The sequence below is a fragment of the Marmota flaviventris genome, chromosome 18, assembly GCF_047511675.1.
Source record: "Marmota flaviventris isolate mMarFla1 chromosome 18, mMarFla1.hap1, whole genome shotgun sequence".
Lineage (NCBI taxonomy): Eukaryota > Metazoa > Chordata > Mammalia > Rodentia > Sciuridae > Marmota > Marmota flaviventris.
Genome location: NC_092515.1, coordinates 47,653,250 through 47,671,587, shown reverse-complemented (window position 1 = coordinate 47,671,587; position 18,338 = coordinate 47,653,250). Strand labels below are relative to the sequence as shown.

At 47.8% G+C, this 18,338-nt stretch overlaps 1 protein-coding gene across 2 annotated transcripts; it reads right to left on the bottom strand.

Annotated features, from left to right (window-relative positions):
- Positions 1 to 580: 580 nt before the first annotated feature.
- Has3 (hyaluronan synthase 3) lies at positions 581 to 9,717 on the bottom strand. 2 transcript variants are annotated; one of them, XM_027933310.2, is made up of 4 exons: positions 9,642 to 9,717; positions 5,399 to 6,034; positions 2,310 to 2,411; positions 581 to 1,512 (listed from the first exon to the last, which is right to left on the bottom strand). In XM_027933310.2, the coding sequence occupies exons 2-4, from the start codon at positions 6,032 to 6,034 to the stop codon at positions 589 to 591; spliced, it is 1,662 nt and encodes a 553-aa protein (XP_027789111.2). In that variant the 5' UTR covers positions 9,642 to 9,717; the 3' UTR covers positions 581 to 588. The 2 variants fall into 2 exon arrangements, with proteins under 2 accessions (XP_027789111.2, XP_027789112.2); XM_027933311.2 differs by lacking the exon at positions 9,642 to 9,717 and adding an exon at positions 8,302 to 8,360.
- Positions 9,718 to 18,338: the final 8,621 nt, after the last annotated feature.

Genomic DNA, 18,338 nt, shown 5'->3' with positions numbered 1-18,338 from the left:
GTGGAATGGTTTATATCTCATAAAGCACCATTCCTGGACCCTGTTTTCTGATGCCCAAAGATCAAGCTTCTGGGCCTTGAATATCAGGCACATTCTTACTGGTTGAGGGTTGGGGAAGGAGGGGACACTAACTTGCCTGCCCTGATCTCTCAGTGGAAGTTCTCCCACCACCTCTGGTAATATATTAAGAAGGACTAAGAGGATCCCATCCCATAGGCTGTTGTTCACTTACCCATCATAAGTTGCCACTGAATAGAACTTATTACTTGGTTTAGCACACTTCTGAATTCCCTGTGGATCCCAGGGGGAGAAAAAATAATTCCCAGAGGCTATTGCCTGTGTGCAGGAGGAAGCAGGTAGCCAGAAAACATGATTTCCCCTGAACCTGAAAAATCCGTGTCACCCTCCTCTGGGCAAAGCTGCCTAGGCCATATTATAGTCACCATTCTTTGCATTTCAGATTTGTCCTTCGAACCATTAAGAAGCTAAAACAGCACTCCCTCCTCCCTCCCACCCCATCTTTTCTCTTTCATTCCCCTACCCTCCCCGTACCCATTGCACTTTTCCCACTCTACTTGGGGGACTGTGTCACACCTCAGCAAAAGCCAAGCTATACTGCTCTGGCTTCTTCCCACATCGCCTGGCAATGATGGCCAGATAAAGCATTAGGAGGGCCACCCAGTAGCAGCCATACAGGATGGCCCCAGAGACAAGGAAGGCTAGCTCGGTCTCACTGAACAAGTCCTGGCAATAAGCTGTGTAGGCCAGCCCACCCAGAAGAACTGCTACCCAGATGGACACAGGGATGAGGCCAATGAAGTTCACTACAATGGTTTTTCTGCCAGAAGTGCCCCAGCCAGATTTGTTGATGGTAGCAATGGCAAAGATTTTGGCTGGCAGGAGGCTGGACATATAAAGAAGGGAGTAAAGAGACATGAAGATCATCTCTGCATTGCCCCGAAGGAAGCAGGCATAAGTAGCCTTGATAATTCCCACCAGCTGGACTGTCAGCAGGAAGAGAAGAATGTTCCAGATGCGGCCACGGTAGAAAAGCTGTATTACTGTAGCAATGAGGAAGAAGGGAAAGAAACCTGTGACCACTGATTCGTAGGTCATCCAGAGGTGGTGCTTATGGAACCACAGAGAATTGTAGAGCCACTCCCGGAAATAAGACTTGCTCCAGCGGGTCTGCTGGTTGAGCCACCGGAGGTACTTGGTGGGGGTCTCTGTGAGGCACTTGGAGCGTGCTGTATACTTAGTCCGGTAGCCAAGACTCAGGACTCGGTTGGTAAGGTGCCGGTCATCCCCAAAGCTGCATTTGCTGCCTAGGAACTTCTGATGGTACCAGTCCTCCAGGAATTGCTGGAGAAGGCTATTGCGGTACATGCCCAATGGCCCACTGATACACTGCACACATCCAAAGTAGGACTGGCAGGCCCGCTCCACATTGAAGGCCATCCAGTACCGCACACTGCTTAGGAAGGAGATCCACGAGTCATATTTGTTGAGGATCTGTAAGGGAACAGATATGCTGGGCCTCCTCATCTAAGGACATGCTCCCCAGAGTAGTCATGTACCAGAGATCATGAAGCCTTCCTACCATGAGTTCTGTAGCCCATTGCTAAGATTTCTGGCCACCATTTCTAGTCCCATCAGACCTAAGAAACCCAAGGCTCAGAAGAGCAACCATACTTATTGACTCTCCCCAGCAACAACTCCACTTTCCCACTGTGTCATCTGCATTGATTTTTCCAACTAAGCTGCTCTAGTAGTCTAAGCCACCTTCAGTGTCAGAAGAGATTATGTGGTGGTGACAGAAAAGGACTTGAGAAAGAAGCAAAACCCCACCCCAGCCACCTGTTCTGCGCCTTACATAGTTGAAAAACTTCTGGAAAGACATGATATGTTGCCTGCAGTATCCTCTAGAAGATGATCAGCCTTTGAAGCTTACCAGAGCTCTTCAACTTAAGTTCCTTAAAAGCAAGGGCTTCTGAGGTCCTAACTTGGGAGCTATTTGCTATCCCATCAGCCCAAAAGGAAATACCCTGTGGGATCTGTGACCTCAAAATCCTTCCTGCAGCATGGGCTCTCCATAATTTGGTAATTTCCCCTCTTTACATTGAAAAAGAGCAGGAAAGGAATTGGGTAGCAAGTTAGGTGAGCCCTTTGTTGCCAGTGAAAACTGCCAGAAGGGAACCTCCCCCCAGATACTAGCAAGTAAAAAATACCCATTTTCCAGGTATATCCTGTTGGATTAGGAAACAGAAAGAGTCTAGATTCCTACCCAGAAATTCCTGGTTACTTCTTACCTGGACATCTCCACCAACTCCCCCTACTTGGGGATCTTCCTCCAGGACTCGAAGCATCTCAATGGTACAGGCTGGGTCTAGCACAGTGTCAGAGTCACACACCTACAAGGGAGTACACAGACCATTTTGACTTCAGGCCTACACACATACCCTCCCACTTCCACAAGGCTGCTCACTGCCTGAGGGATATGACCCCCTTCCACATGATTTACTTCCAGCAGAAAGATCTAGACCATAAAAGGGGAGAGAAGAAAAACAAAGGAAATTAAGGAAAAGGTGAGTTTACATACCAGGCTTGATAGCCTCTGAGCTGAAGAGAGAAACCCACAGTAGACTGGTCTGGGAAGGGGAAAATGCTTACCACTGGGTAAGCTTTTACCCTTCCAGATCCAGAATCCACAGAACTGGTCTCAAAATATTTCTATGGGGTCCTTAGGCAGAAATGGGGAACAAGCCACTGAAGTCAGACAACAGGCACAGTGGGCTAGATCAGGGACAGCAGACATTCCTCAGAACACTGAGAAGTAGCTCCTATCAGAGGCTACTGCTGAAGTGATCTCATAGAGTAGTTGTTATCAGTGTCTTTATTTCAGCCTCTGGCTTCTTGGACAACCTAAAGCCCCAGGGGTGAGGATCGGTCCACCTACCCATAAGTCCCTCCATGAAACCACAAAATGGCCCCAGACATTCTGTGCTCCCTCATCACAAACTCCATTGGCCAAGGCTGATTGGGACACAGTATGACCAAAGAATGCTCGTTTGGTATTTACTCAGTGGTTGTGGAAGCCAACAATTGCTGCCTCGAATCAGGCCCTGGCTCTCCTTTTGTCAGAAGGCTCATGGCCCAGCAGGGTCCTACTATTAATTGAACTTAGGCTCTGAACACTTACCCTGATGGCTGACTTCTTATGTTTTCTAAAAAGACACTGAATTGGTACAAGAGTCTAGATAAATCATTAAGCAGGGGAATTGGTTTATGGACTCCTAATTGAGCTCTATGGTCACAGTTCTCAGAGTAGAATATCCACAAGTGAAACAACCCTATTCCACAGCCTAAAATCCTTTCATTGAAGATACTTATATATGTAAAGTCCTGGGTTCACTCCCCAGCACCAAAAAACTTAAAAAAGGTTCCCATCAGCCTTCAGGAAGACAGCTGCCTCTGACACCTCAAACTTTCCCAGTTTTCTCTTGTGTCAAAAGAGAAGGTGGCCACAGGCAAATAACAGTAGAAGCTAAGGAGGAACCAGGCACAGTCATCAGTGCCAGGCTAGGTTCCTCACATGTGCTCCTTCCCACCTCCTTACCAGACACATCCTTACATCCTGGTCCCCAGAAGGTCCCAGCTAGCCTTTGGCCAGAATCAGAGCCTCTCCAGCCTACAGGACAAGCTACCAGTGCTGCTGGTCTCATTGCTACTTCCTGTCCTCACCCTAACCGATTCTCCATGCTGCTCCATCTCTTTCATACCAGGGAGGTGGTTTTAGCTGAGCAGGAAAGGAAGAGTCCTGAGCCACCTGGCTTTCCCCACTGGCAGGGGCAAGGTTCTCTCCCACAGAGAGAAAGACACACACCCTCAATAGGACTGTTGGAGGGCAGGCTGAAATCCATCAAGCTTCCCTGGCTCTATCCCAGGGCTGCCTTAGGCAGTGGCCCCAGGGCCATAAAGAAAAAGGCATGTCTCAGGTATGGGCATGTTTGCAGATCCACCAGAGTGCACAGATGACTGGGAAAGGGAACGATGTGGCAGAGCAGCTTTGGGGTGGGGGGCAGGTCCTGTAATTCAAGGGAGTGAATGACAAAGCTACTAAGGTTTGAGCATATGTCAGGGCTCAGGGCTTTTTCTAAGCTTTTGAGTTCCCAGGAAGTTTTCACAAAAGTTCCCCAATCCCAGGTGAACTGCAGAATCAAACAGCATTCTAGGCTTACATCCCTCCCTTCATGGCTGGGAAGGTCCTTGGGTCTAGGAAGACGAAAAAGACAAAGGTATCAACTCACACAAGGACATACCCTTCAAAAAAATTGTGCCAAACAAATTGTGCACACTAGTTCTAGGTAGGTACATGAATAGAAAACGTAAATAGTATCAGAGACTTCACCATGCTGTCATCAAGACTGAACAGCACACAGATGGCTGCAAGAATAGCTACTATTCTTTTATGCACTTATGAAACTATGGGCAAAACTCTACAGCAGATGCAGAGAAGGGCAGAGACAGGCACAGGTAGTGTGAATGCTATGAAAACTTCTGGACCAGAACATGGGGTTCTGGGATTTCAGTTTCTGCATGGGACTGAATATATGAGTTTTAATCTTCTCAATTCTCTCTAGGTTGTGTTATTTGAAAATTGAAGCTCTGTCAACCTCGTCAACCTAATAAAATTTCCAGGCTAGTGTCAGAGACACACTTTGACCAGAAGCTGGGCAGGGTCTGCTCAGGGTTCCAGCCCTGTTAATGGTGCTAAGAAATGAAGTGCTAGATGTCTCACACCCTGAGTCCCTTCACTCCTGCCTCACAGACATGGATTTGACAGTAGGAAGAGTGGGACTTTGGACCCATAACAAACCAGATTTTTTTTTTTTGCTCTTCTCACCCCTATATTGCCAGTGGCCAAAGAGAGAGTATTGCCGAGGACTGAGAGCAGACCTGAGATAGCTGCCTGACTCTGCACCTTACTAGCAGTGTAACATTAATTAAGTTACTTTCTATGCTTCTGTTTCACCTTCTATGAACAGAGTTAATAGTAGTACTAATCACTAGGAGTATTGTGAGGATTAAAATAGCTGATGTGTCTAAAGTGCCCACAGCAGTGCCCACTGTAAGGTAAATTCTGTTGTAACAGTTTTCTGCTCTTATTATTGGAATATCAACTCAAATATCTGACCAAAGTCAAGGAGAGGCAGAACCAAGCTTCTAATCCAGTCCTGTCTGACCCCAGGAGAGCTTCAGAACCTTTATGCCCTGTTCAGTTCAAAGGAGGGATATGCACACACATTGGACCTAAATTAGATCTAAAACTCCGAAAGGAGAGCATGCCCCATTGGCCCAATATGTGTCCATCAACACAGTCCTAAGGAGTCACCCTTACCTGGATATAGTCCACGGAGTCACCAAGGGCCTTAAAGGCTGTGTACATGACCTCACGCTTGCCTCCCCACTTCTGCATGATGCATGAGAAGGTGCTGGCCCGTACCACTGCCCGCACTCGCTCCATGCCCTCCTGCAGGCTGGCCTCAGTCTCGCCCTCACCCGCCTCATGGAAGTTGCTGCGCCATACAAAGAAGCCGGCTTGTTCAGTGCCACCCAGCACCTCATGGAAGATGTCCAGCATGTAAGCATCCTCCTGGCGATTGCCATCCACCACCATGACTACCTTGAGGTCAGGAAAGGCAATACGCTGGGCTGAACGCAGGCACTTGCGCAAGTAGTCAGGGTCCTCCTGGTAGGCTGCAATGCAGAGCGCCACTGAACGCCGCTGCTGGCAGGACAACTTTATTGGCCGCCCTGCCCTGCGCATGCGCCGATGCTCCAGGAAGGCAAACAGGCTCTGGATGAGCAGGTGCAGGCCCAGGATGGCGCCGTACAGGCCAAAGGACAGGTAGTGCTTTTCTGTGTGGATGAATTGGTAGCCTGTCACATAGGCTGCCAGGATGCCACCCAGCACCGCCAGGGCAAACAGGCTGGTGCCCACCACGCGTAGGGCTGTCGTCAGCTGCACCGGCATCTGGCAGAAGGTAGGAGATATAGGGTCAGGCAGGACAGTATTTAACAATAGGAGGGTAGGCATTCTCGGAGTCTGGCTCCAAACAAGGGAAATGGGCTGCTAATAAAACCATAATTACCACTTACTGAGCATGGCTAAGACCCAGAAGCTAGACTAGTAGGTTCAAATCCCAGCTCTGCTATCTATGTAACCTCTGAGTTATTTCATTGATGAAGTGTGGGCTGCAGTACTAATCTCATAGGATCTTCAAGGGGTGAATGGGTGACATGTGTAAAGAAAGCAGACAAACCAGTTGGGCATGGTGGCCAAGCTTGTAATCCTAGCAGCTCTTGAGGCTGAGGCAGGAGGATTGTGAGTTCAAAGCCAGCCTCAGCAGCTTTGTGAGGTCCTAAGCAACTTAGCGAGAGTTTGTCTCAAAATCAAATATTAAAAAGTGCTGTGGGGGCTGGGGATGTGGCTCAAGTGGTAGTGCGCTCGCCTGGCATGCGTGTGGCCCGGGTTCAATCCTCAGCACCACATACAAAACAAAGATGTTGTGTCCGCCGATAACTAAAAAATTTAAAAAAATATATTTAAAAAAAATAAAATAAAATAAAAAATAAAAAGGGCTGTGGATGTGGCTCAGTGCCCCTGGGTTCAACTCCTGGTTACCACACCACCACCAAAAAGCAGACAAACCAAAGGCCAGCATTTTGTGACACCCCACAGATGGCAGAATGGGATCTGCTTGATCCAAAGTCGTCTTTTTTTATAATTTTTTTTAGTTGTAGATGGATACAATATCTTTATTTTATTTATTTATTTTTAAGTGGTGCTGAGGATTGAACCGAGTGCCTCACATTTGCTAGACAAGTGCTCTACCACTGAGCCACACCCCCAGCCTCCAAAGTCTTAATAGGTAAGCTTAAGTAGGGTGAGCCTGAGGCATTCCTGAGCATAAGGGAACAGCTCTGCAGACAGCGTGGTAGAGTAGTGGAAGAGTGGCAGCCAGTGGCTTATGAGCTACAACCCCTGGAGAGGGTGAGTGACTGCATTCTAGGAGACTGTTCATTGGTAAAGCACAGCACAATGCCCTTGAAGAAAGTGGGGGAGGAAAAGATGAGGTGAAACTGCAGGAAACAAAAAGAGGTGGGGGGTGGATGCAAACAGCTTCCCTTTCTCATGGCAAAATCAGTAAGAGAAACTTCCCAGTGTTCTGCTCTCTCACCTTTTTCTCATTTACTTGAGAGGCAGGAAAGAAAGGGAAAGCCGCAGGGAAAGCAAACAAGGGAAAGAAGAGGAAATGAGAGCTGGGGTGTGGGCAGCCCTCCTGGAAGCCCAGCACTGAGGAGCGCCAGAGGGAACAGCAGCCACCACTGCAGCAGCCTGAGAGAGGTGGCTGCTGGAGAGCCCCATCCGCTTGGTCCTAGTGCCCTGGTGGAATCTCCTTGTTCGTCCCTCAGCCTGGCCACTTCTGGAGATGATGCCAGGATGCTGAGTTTCTATTTGCAGCCAAATCAGGGCTCCTAGCATCTATCCTGTGGTAACTTGGCTTGAGACAAGCTCTACTACCTCGTGGCTGCCTGAGCTGTGCCTAGGTTCTCTAAGACTTGATCTCCCCCCACCCTCAATAGGGTTTCTAATGGTTTCTTGCTTCATAAGTCTCAGGAAAATAATTTCCCTGAAAATGGAAACATGTCAGCCCTACAGTGCTGCCCAGTGGTAAGGCTGATTGTGGCTTCCTCTGGAGCCCAGTGGGGGACAGCAGCATGAAGAAGAGGTGGGAAGGACAGGCTGACAAGGACTGCTTCCTGCCCTCCATTCTGACCTAGGCCTTCTCCCCATGTCCTCTTCTTACCACCTGCCCCTTCTAGAGAATCCATTTCCACCCTGGGAATCCAGACAATGATCTCACTTTCAAGCTTGTTCCAACTCTAGGACTCGCTGAAACGGAGCCCTCCATCCCAACACAAAAACACCTTCCTGCCAGGGGACACACCTTACATAGGAGGAGTGAGCAAGCAGTCACGGCCTAAATCAGCCAGAGACTCAAGACACTAGCAGCCTTCCAGCATCTTGGATCAAAAAGCTGTTGGCAGACTCGCCTCTCCGGGAAGCTCGGCCTCTCTGCCCCGCCAGGCCGGCGGTGTGCTTCCTCTGCAGGACTCCTAGTCCTCCCAGTCCTCCTTTCCTGCACACGCCCGAGGCCCAGAGCCCCCTGGGCCCCCTGGGCCCCCACCCATCACCCAGGGGCGACCCCGCCCCCCGTGTCCCCTTCTGGAGCTTACAAGATGAGGGGGCGCTGCGGGCCTCACGGCCAGTCTGAGCTCTGGGAAGGGGCAGGAGGTGCCGGGCCCAACCCAGCAACCTGCCAGGCCCTGGCGCCCCGCCTCGGCGCAGTGACGGAGGCTATGCCTACCAGGTCAATGCGGCCGCGAAGGCACTCGCCAAGCTTCTCACCCGGCTGGGCTTCGCGTACTGGCGAAAGCGGCGCCGGCCACACCCACGTGCCGGTTTCCCACGACCCAGCCGGGAAGGAACGGAAAACCCAAGGAATCACAATCGGACTAGACCTGCTCATCTTCCCGGGGCTCCAGCTACCTTGGCAAAAGTGTGTCTGCAGACAAAGGCGGCATCCCCGGTGTCGCCAGTCCCTTATTTCCCCGGGCAGGACCCCTCCCCCACAGGAATTAGAGGCACTACCTCTGTACCCTCCTCTCGGAGGACCCAAGAAGGTCCTACTGCCTATTCCCTATGTACAATCAGGCTCTGGTGCGGTCTCTGGTTGAGGTCCCCTGCCCCTGCAGTCACCCCAAGCCGGCGAAGGCGAAGTGATCCTACAGCCTGGATCGCCAACCTCCACCCCACCCCCATACCCTTCGCTCAGAAAGGGTTCACGGGAGCCAGTCCCAAACTGGCTAACGCGCACTCAGTTTCAAGGGCACAAGGTTGGGGCTTTCCCCAAAACCGGTCCCGCCGACTACTGAAGGAAAACCCTCCAGCCAAAGGCACTCGCTTCCCTACCTCTCTACCCCCCAAAAAAACTTTGAGGGACTGCCTGGTCTGCAGCGTCTCTCCCGCTGACAGGTGCGCCCTGCTGCGGGGCCCTCATGCAGCGGAATGGAAACTTGTGCGCGAGATGGGGGCTCCTTGCCTTGCGCCTGGGCGCCCTCAGGTCCCTCTGAGCCGGCAAAGGAAAGGAAGCTCAGTCTGGCGGACGTGCAGCCGTGGCCCGGCTGACCCGCAGGAACCAGAGCTCTGGGAATTGGTGTCCCCACAGGTGTGAAGACCCTGGAGGGCGTGGATGGGGGAGGGGTACTCCAACCAGCCTCGTGCCCCGCACGGTCGTCCGCCTCCTAATTCATTCACAAACCAGGAGCCGCAAGGGAAGAAGGGAGGAGCGGCTGGAGGAGGAGAAGCTGGAGGAAGAAAGGGAGGAGGGGTCAGTGGGGAAGTGGCTGCAGGAATCGCCGCCGAGAAGCCTGGAGCTGCCACGGCCCCAGCTGGCCACCCAGCTGTGGACACGGTCCCCTGGGGCTCGGCAGAAGGGATCCCCAGAGCCCGGTTCCCAGGGCCCTCAGCGCAGCCCCGCGCGGCCCGCCCTCCGAGGTGGCCGGCCCGCGCTCACCGTGCCGCCGGCTGCCCGCGCTCTGGTGCTCAGCAGGCCCGCGGCGGCTCCATGCCCCTCCTCCGGCTCCTATCGTCGCCGCGCCTCCCTCCACGGTGCGCCGCTGCCGCCGCCGCGCGCTCCGACTGACGAGTGCCGGCCCTGCCAAGCCGCCTTAAGTACCGAGCTCGTCCTCGCCGAGAGAGGCGCCCTCCTCCGGCCCTGGGGCCGCGAAAGTTGACAAGAGTAGGAGGGTTCCCCGAGGGCACCCCGTTCCCGGCTGGGTCGAATGGAATCCACAGGCCTGCGTTTGGCGGCTTGTGGGGTCCCGCGTGGACATAGATCCTCTGGCGCGCAGATACGCACAGCCTCAGCGCGCTCTTGGAAACTGGTTTCCTCAATGTGGCGGAAGGCAGAGCTGCTCCGCTATTGCCTCGGGGCCAGATGCCCAGGGGAGGAGGTCATTGTGCCCAATTTTGAACCTGAAGCGTCGCTAACTTTCGAGATAACCCATAGGTTCCTCCAGAATTCTTACTCTCCGTCCCCGCCTCCAAGCCCCTCTTTCTAGGTCTTGAAAACCTACTCACTCTTCAAAGCTGGGGAGCAGAATGAATCACCTCTACCCCGGACTTCTACACGCCAAGGGGCTGTTCGTTAAAATCAAAGCAGCGGAACCTTCCTGATGGAAGAGAATAGTTATCAAATATAAAAAGGTTGGTCAAAGAAGGCGTTAACTATTGTGACCAGCTTAGCTTTGAATCCCACAGTGGGGCGCTGATGACATTAAGGCTGTTTGTAAAAGCTGCAAATGGTTTAGCAGGAAGCTTGCAGGTTCCGGTGTCTTAAAGCCAAAACAATTCCTCCTACCCTTTTTTACACCTTTATTTCAGACATTCATGACCTCCTAAATTCCCAATTGACCTCAATGCCAGCTGGGGCTAGACTTGAGATGAAAGGGAGGGGATAGGGGAAAGGAGGGCATTAGCTGAGGAAAGAAATTTAGAACCAGCTGAAGACCCTGAGCTTTTACATTTCAGAAAAACTTGAAGGACATAAAAACAATGCACTTGCATATCCTCCAAACACAACTGCGATAATTTCCATCACTTTCCTAACTACAAAAACTTTATAGCAACATGAGCTGCAGTTTATAAGCTGCTCCTCCCAGAAGTCTTAGTGCAGGGACTTATCTGTTCACCCTCACTCTGGGCTATAGAGCTGAGCATCACAGGCAAAGCCCCCAGGACCTTGACCCACTCCCATTCTGCAGTAGGAAATCAAACCATTTCACACTGCTTGGGAAATGATCACTAAAAAGTTATTTATGGGTTAAGCAGGTACATTAAAAAAAAACTACCCTATATAGATCTATAACTACACAATAGGTGGGATTCTTCATCATGTACAAACAGGAAAATGAGAAATTATACTCCGTTTATGTAATGATGTATCATAGTGCATTCTACTGTCATGTATAACTAATTAAAACAAATTTAATTCTAGGCACAGTGGCGCACACCTGTAATTCCAGCAGCTCTGGGGGCTGAGGCAGGAGGATCATGAGTTCAAAGCCAGCCTCAGCAAAAATTCCATATCCCACCACTTACAAATGTGAATTCAGATGTTGTTCAATTGGCTTTTTACACTGGTTCCAGAGGCCAAGCCTCCCTACTTGATTCAACAGAAGATTCATACTGTACTTGCATAGTCGTTTAACTAAATTGCTGAAGGCCTGCTCTGAGCAGAGAAGGGTGCTTCAGTACCCAGAGTTCTCAGGCTAGTTCCTGCCACCCAGAAGGTTATTCATCTTGAAGACAAATAAAGTTGAAAACAGAAAAACAGTCACTATACAAGGTCTAAATATTGGTAAGAGGATCCAACTGGAAGAAGTTGAGAATTTCAGGTAAGAAATCTCTGTGAGATGCAATGGGCTGGGCAGAGTTCTGTGGAAAACTGGGGAAGCTGTTAAGGACATTCTTGAACTGGGAACACTTGTAGTCCCAGCTACTCAAGAGGCTGAGGCAAGAAGGAGGATTGCAAGTGTGAGGCCAGTTTAGGTAATTTAGCAAGACACTGTCTCAAAATTTAAAAATAAATAAAAAACACTGGTAATGTAGCTCACTAGGAGAGTGCCCGAGTTCAATCCCTAGTACCAAAACAAACAAACAAACAAACATTCTAGATAGGAAGACTAGTTTATATACACGAATAGATACAGGAATGGGCAAGGTGCATTTTTGTTTGTTTTTGGTACTGGGCATTGAACCGAGGGGCACTTTATCACCGAGCTACATTCCAGCCCCTTTTATTTTTTTGAGAGAAGGTCTTGCTAAGTTGCTCATGGGTCTCACACTAATTTGCTGAGGCTGGCCTCAAATTTGTGATCCTCCTGCCTCAGCCAACTAAATCACTGGGATTACAGGTGTGCGCCACCACACCCAGCTGGCAAGGTGTATTTGAAGGACAGCAGAGCCTGGATGAAACAAGAAATTTAAACCAAAGACTTCCAACTGTGGCAAATAATGACTTCTTGCTGCTCTGAGGAAGAGGATACTAGGACAGATTGTGGGCACAGTGACCAAACAAGGAGTTTGGATTTTATTGGGTAGGTTATGACTGAGCAAAGTAATGATAGGTCACAAGTGCTGTATGGGGCAGGCTGGGCCAATAATATTTTGGGGTGAGGACTAGATACATAGGAAATTAAGAGGCAGATAAGCCAACCAAAGCTGAGAAAGGGCTTTGATGAGACTTGTGGATGCTGCCTTCAGGAGGTGATGATGAGGGCTGGCTGTGTCGACCACTGTGTGTGTACAATGAAAGGTATGCAGAAGTAGAATCAAGAGGAAAGTTTATGCAGCATGGAGAGCTGAAGGGGACTTTCTCAAAGCTGTGGAGGGTCTGAGATAACTACAGCTCTACAAACAAATATTTCACCTTTCAACTAATTTTCAAATCCAAACTCACGACTCAAATACCTTGCACTAGGAGTCGGCCATTCCATCTCTTTGTGTCACATAGGGGCTTGAATTTTGTAACATTGCCAGTAACCAGATACTCCCTCAAGCCTACAGTTCCACTCTGCTGGCCTCCTAGTAAGGGACTTGCGGGAGGGAGGGAGGAGGGATTGTGGTTCCTTGGACTCCTCTCACCCTCTGACCTCAAGCTTCAGTGCTTCTCCCTGGCATTCAGCCCACAATTTCTAGCAAAGCAAAACTGAATGAGAGCTAGCAGCCAAGCCACCCAGGCTTCCACAATCCCTCCAGGTTTCATCCTGATCACCATAAAAACCTTTTAAAGCTAATGAAGATAGGTTTAAAATGGCTTCCAAAGTGATATGAGTAACTAGGGAGGCTAAGGCAGGAGGATCCTTTGAGCCCAGGAGTTCAGAGCCAGCTTGGGCAATATAGAGAGAGCCTGATTAAAAAAACAAAAAAAACAAAACACACACACACAAAAAAATCCCACATACATAACATGGCTTCCATATAGTAGCAGTTTATGTTCCCTCCACTGACTAAGGGCTTTCTCTGCAACAGTAGTTAATACATAATTCAAAGTGGAAAGATTGTGTCTTGACTACAGCAAAGCAGCTTTGACGAACAAAGTTTTACTTTCATTACTTTCTCCTTTTACTGACAAGTACTCTGCAATCTGTACCCATTTCTAGGTGCTCTGTTTGAAGAAGCAATCTTGAGGACTTATCTGTGCTACAGTTATAGTGGTTAGATTTTAACTTCAGCTCCTCTGTCCTTTGATGAGAGAATCTTTATCATTTCAAATCAAGGGGGGGTGGAAGTGGAGTGGTCAGCCCCTACTAAGGGGCCAGGCTCTTTAATCTGCCCTGAAGGTCAAGACTAGAAGGCACACCAGATTGATAACCAAATATCAAACCAGACCTGGGGCTGGGAATGGTGGTACACCCCTGTAATTCCAGCAATTCCAGAGGCTGAGGTAAGAGGAGCGCAAGTTTGAGGCCAGCCTCAGCAATTTAGCAAGGCCCTAAGCAACTTAGATCTGTCTCAAAATAAAAAGGGCTGGGGATGTAGCTCCAAACAAAAAACAAACTTAGGGTGCTTTTCTTGGAATTCTAAACAGGAAAAAACTCTCAGCCATCTTCCCCTTCTCTTCTTCCCTAGGTAAATGTGGAAAAAAAAAAAATCCAGAAGGCAATTGTCAACCACAATGTACCTTCCTGATGAAATACTTTGGAGTTACTAAAAATTATGCTCATGAAGAAAATATAAGAATATGCCAAAACACTTATGATGTATAGCTAAGTAATATACAGGATGCAAAATTGTTGATATGAATGAACAAAATTGTTGTATATTAACAGTTGTATATACATTTCTGTTGTTTTCTTTAAAATCCTGTGAATTAGAACTGAAAACAGAACTCAGTGGTAGAGCACTTTCCTAGTGTGCATGAGGGTCCTGGGTTTGATCCCCAGTATTGAAAAAAAAAAATCTCATGAATTAAAAGGCAGAAGAGAAGTTCTCCCCAAATATTAAGGTTTAGGCCTGGTGCAATGGTGTATATCTGTCATCTCAGCAACTCCAGAGGCTAAAGGAGGAGGATTGCAAGTTCAAGTCCAGTCTTGGCGATTTATGAATACCCTGTCTCAAAATAAAGTTTTGTTTTTTAAAGCTGGAATACAGCTAGATGGTAGGGCACTTGCCTAGAATGTTCAAGGCCCTAGGTTCAATCTCAGTGTTCCCCCACCCACATACACACATACAAAAGATCAGGCTTAATATTATATTATTAAGTTGTTGGGAAATTTTTTTTCTTTTTGGTATGGAGAATTGAACCCCAGGGTGCTTTACCACTGAGTTACAACTCCAGTCCTTTTTATTTTTTATTTTGAGACAGGGCCTCAATCATTGCTAAGGCTGACCTCAAACTTGTGACCTAGCCCCAGTCTCCCAAGTCACTGGGATTACAGGTGTGTACCACCATACCTGGCATATTATTAGGTTTGATAGTATATTAAGATCTGGTAGCTGGACAATTGTTTTTTTTTTTTTTTCTTTTTAGCTTTTTTCTTGTATTCTCTGAATTTTCCATTAATAAGCATATTTTTGTAATAATAATGTATTTTAAATGGTCCAAATCTGAGTTTACAAAATTTCCTTCCAAGCTGGGGTTGGGTGGGATGCAACCTACATGACATATGGTTTTGTGTGAAAAATGTTGGCAACCTCAAATTGTGACAAAAGCAGTGAATGAAGTTGGGAGGATCAGGATATGAGATGGTGGTTGTCTTCATTGATATCCCTCACACTGATCTTTTAAGAGAATTTAGTAGGGGAAAGGGCACACACAGAGCTCTGCCAGCTCCTTCAGCACCTTTGGATGGATTATAAAAAGGCACATGGCTTGGCTGGCATACCCCTGCTGCCTGCAGCCCCCCACTGCCCTCCTCATTCAGGACCACCATGATCCTTGGTAAGGGAGAAGGGGCATGTTAAATAGAGGATTGATGAATACTCTAAAAGGATAATTTCCCTAAAGAAAGTATTTCCAAGAATGATGATGTCAGAGGTAGTGGCCTCCAGCCCAAGGAAGTCCCAAAGAACCTCTTTCCTCTGGGTGTTGTAAACCTACCCCATGCAAGTACCCACATGCCTTTCCACACCCACACAAGCACATAATTCACTATGATGACAAGTACACATATGCACACTCAGTTACCCAAGTGCACACACATTTCCCCCAGACCTTGGAGGAACACAATTCTAATCTACAGCCCAAGTTTCCAGATCAGTAGAAGAGGAACAAATCTCTTAAACTAATGTTCCAATTTCATTTGCCTCCTGTTATAAAAGACATCAGTCATAAATTTTTTGGTATTAGAAATTGAACCCAGTTGCACTTTAACACTGAGTTATATCCCCAGCCCTTTTTATTTTTTATTTTGAGGTAAAGTCTTACTAAGTTGTTTAGGGCCTTAATACATTGCTGAGACTGGCTTTGAACTTTTGATCCTCCTGTCTGAGCAACCCAAGTTGATGGGATTATAGGCCCGTACCACCACACCAGCTCATATCAACCACAGTTTTTGTTTGTTTGGTTTTTGGTACCGGGGATTGAACCCAGTGGTGCTCAACCACGGAGCCATATCCCCAGCCCTTTTTATTTTTTATTTTGAGACAAGATCTCGATAAATTGATTAGGGTCTTGCTAAATTGCTGAAGCTGGCTTTGAGCTTGTAATCCTCCTGCCTCAGCCTCCCAAGCTGCTGGGTATGCACCACCATGCTGCACCCCAACCACAGTTCTTAAATGTGCTGGTACTTTTGCTTTCTGTCTTCTTCTTTTTTCTTTTTTGGTTCCAAGGATTGAACCAAGGAACAATTAACAACTTAACAACTGAGGCACTGTATTGGATCCCCAGCACCACACAAAAAAACTAAACAAACAAAATAAAGGTATTGTGTCCATCTACAACTTAAAAAGGAGGGGGGCTGGGATTGTGGCTCAGTGGTAGAGCTTTTGCCTAGCATGCATGAGGTACTAGGTTTGATACCCAGCACCACAAAAAAACTAAATAAACAACTTAACAACTGAGCTATATCCCCAGACCTTCAGAACTTTTAATTTTAAAGCAAATGTTTTTCTGGTACCAGGGTTTGAACCCCAGGGGTACTTAACCACTGAGCCACATCCCCAGCCCTTTTTAATATTTTATTTAGAGGCAGGTTCTTGCTGAGTTGCTGAAGGCCTCACTAAGTTGCTGAGGCTAGCTTTGAACTTGCAATTCTTCTGCTTCTGTCTCCCAAATTGCAGGGATTACAGGCTTGTGCCACAGTACACAGCTCTGTTTTCTTTCTTGATTAAAGACATCATTCATCACTAAGCTGGACTGTCTTTAAAAGCATTTTTTTTTTTCAGTGCTAGGACTAGACCTGGGCATGGAACATGCTAGGAAAGTGGTCCTACTTCTGAACTAAAGCCCCAGACCCATATAAACATCAAAGAAGAACTAAGGATAGGGACAGACTCCATTGGCTTATGTGTGTTGTAAACCTACCCCATGCAAGTACCCACGTGCCTTTCCACACCCACACAAGCACATAATTCACTATGATGACAAGTACACATATGCACACTCAGTTACCCAAGTGCAGAGAGGACCCTCACCCCAACATGTGTTCTATTTTTAGCAGATTTGGGGGAGCTAGGATAACACACATAAGCCAATGCAGTGATTCTCAGTCTAGCTAATGGTGGCATTAGACTTTTAAAACCTGGGAAGCTTTTTAAAAAACATCAAATGCAGGTGGGGTTGTAGCTCAGCAGTAGAGCGTTCACCTAGCATGTGCGAGGCATTGGGTTCAATCCTTAGCACCACATATAAATAAATAAAAAGATATTGTGTTCAACTACAACTAAAAAGTAAATATTAAAACAAAAAACAAAAACCACACAAACCACCAAATGCCTAGAACCCCTCTCATATCAATTTGCTTGGAATTGCTGGGGGTGGGCCCCAGGCTTGAATATTTTACATTTCCCCAGGCAATTCTATTATGCATCCAGTGTTAAGAACACATCCCCAGGGTTTTCCTTATCTGAGATTTGCAAGTATATTTCTGGCACAGACAGGCCAGCAGAGAGCCAGCTAGTCAGGTGGTGAGACCTAGAGCGTGGAAGAAGAGTTTTTACCTATTTTTCTCTGGCACTGCTGCTCCTAATGTAGGCACCTGTTTGAATTAACTGACTTTAAGAATTTAACACTGGAGGCTGGGGTTGTAGCTCAGTGGTGGAGCACTCACCTAGCCCGTGCAGGGTGCTGGGTTCTATCCTCAGCACCACATAAAAATAAATTAAAATATTGTGTCTAACTATAATTAAAAAAAAAAAAAAGTTCATACTGTAGCCAAGCTCAGTGACACATGCCTGTAATCTCAGCAGTTTGGGAGGCTGAGACAGGAGGATTGCCAGTTCAAAGCCAGCCTCAGCAAAAGCGAGGTGCTAAGCAACTCAATGAGACCCTGTCTCTAAATAAAATACAAAATAGGGCTTGGGATGTGGCTCAGTGGTTGAGTATCCCTGGGTTCAATGCCCCATACCGCCCATCCACCACAAAAAAATAATTTAACGCTGAACAAATGAGCTATCAAGCCAGAAGAAAGAAAGTAAAAAGAGAAAGGATGTGGATTTGAACTGGAAATTAGGAATGAAAGCCAGAGAGAAACACAGAGGAGAGCAGGACCAGATGGGCAAGGCCAGTCCCCAGCTCAACAACCTTTTCACTGGCAAAGGTGTGCCTACTGTCTTCTAGGAGAACCAGTGGGTGTGAGTGTGTGAGTGTGTGTGTGTGTGTCCCTGCCAGCCCTTGGCAAGGGGAGGACAGTTGCCAAAACACCTTGGATTAGCTTTTGTCATCTAAATCGTAAACTTCTATACTGTGGTGATCATTCCACCACCCAAAATGGGGAAAGTCTCTAGAGGCTCATAGGGGACCTGAGCAGCTTTATTCTGGGGAACAGAATCCCTGAGAAGGGCTGGGGATGTGGCTCAAGCGGTAGCGTGCTTGCCTGGCATGCGTGCGGCCCGGGTTCGATCCTCAGCACCACATACAAACAAAGATGTTGTGTCTGCTGAGAACTAAAAAATAAATAAATAAAAAAGAATCCCTGAGAAGACTTTCCTGTGACCTATATGACTGATGCTAGAGCCTCGTTTTTTGAAATCTCTGAATAGTACCCTT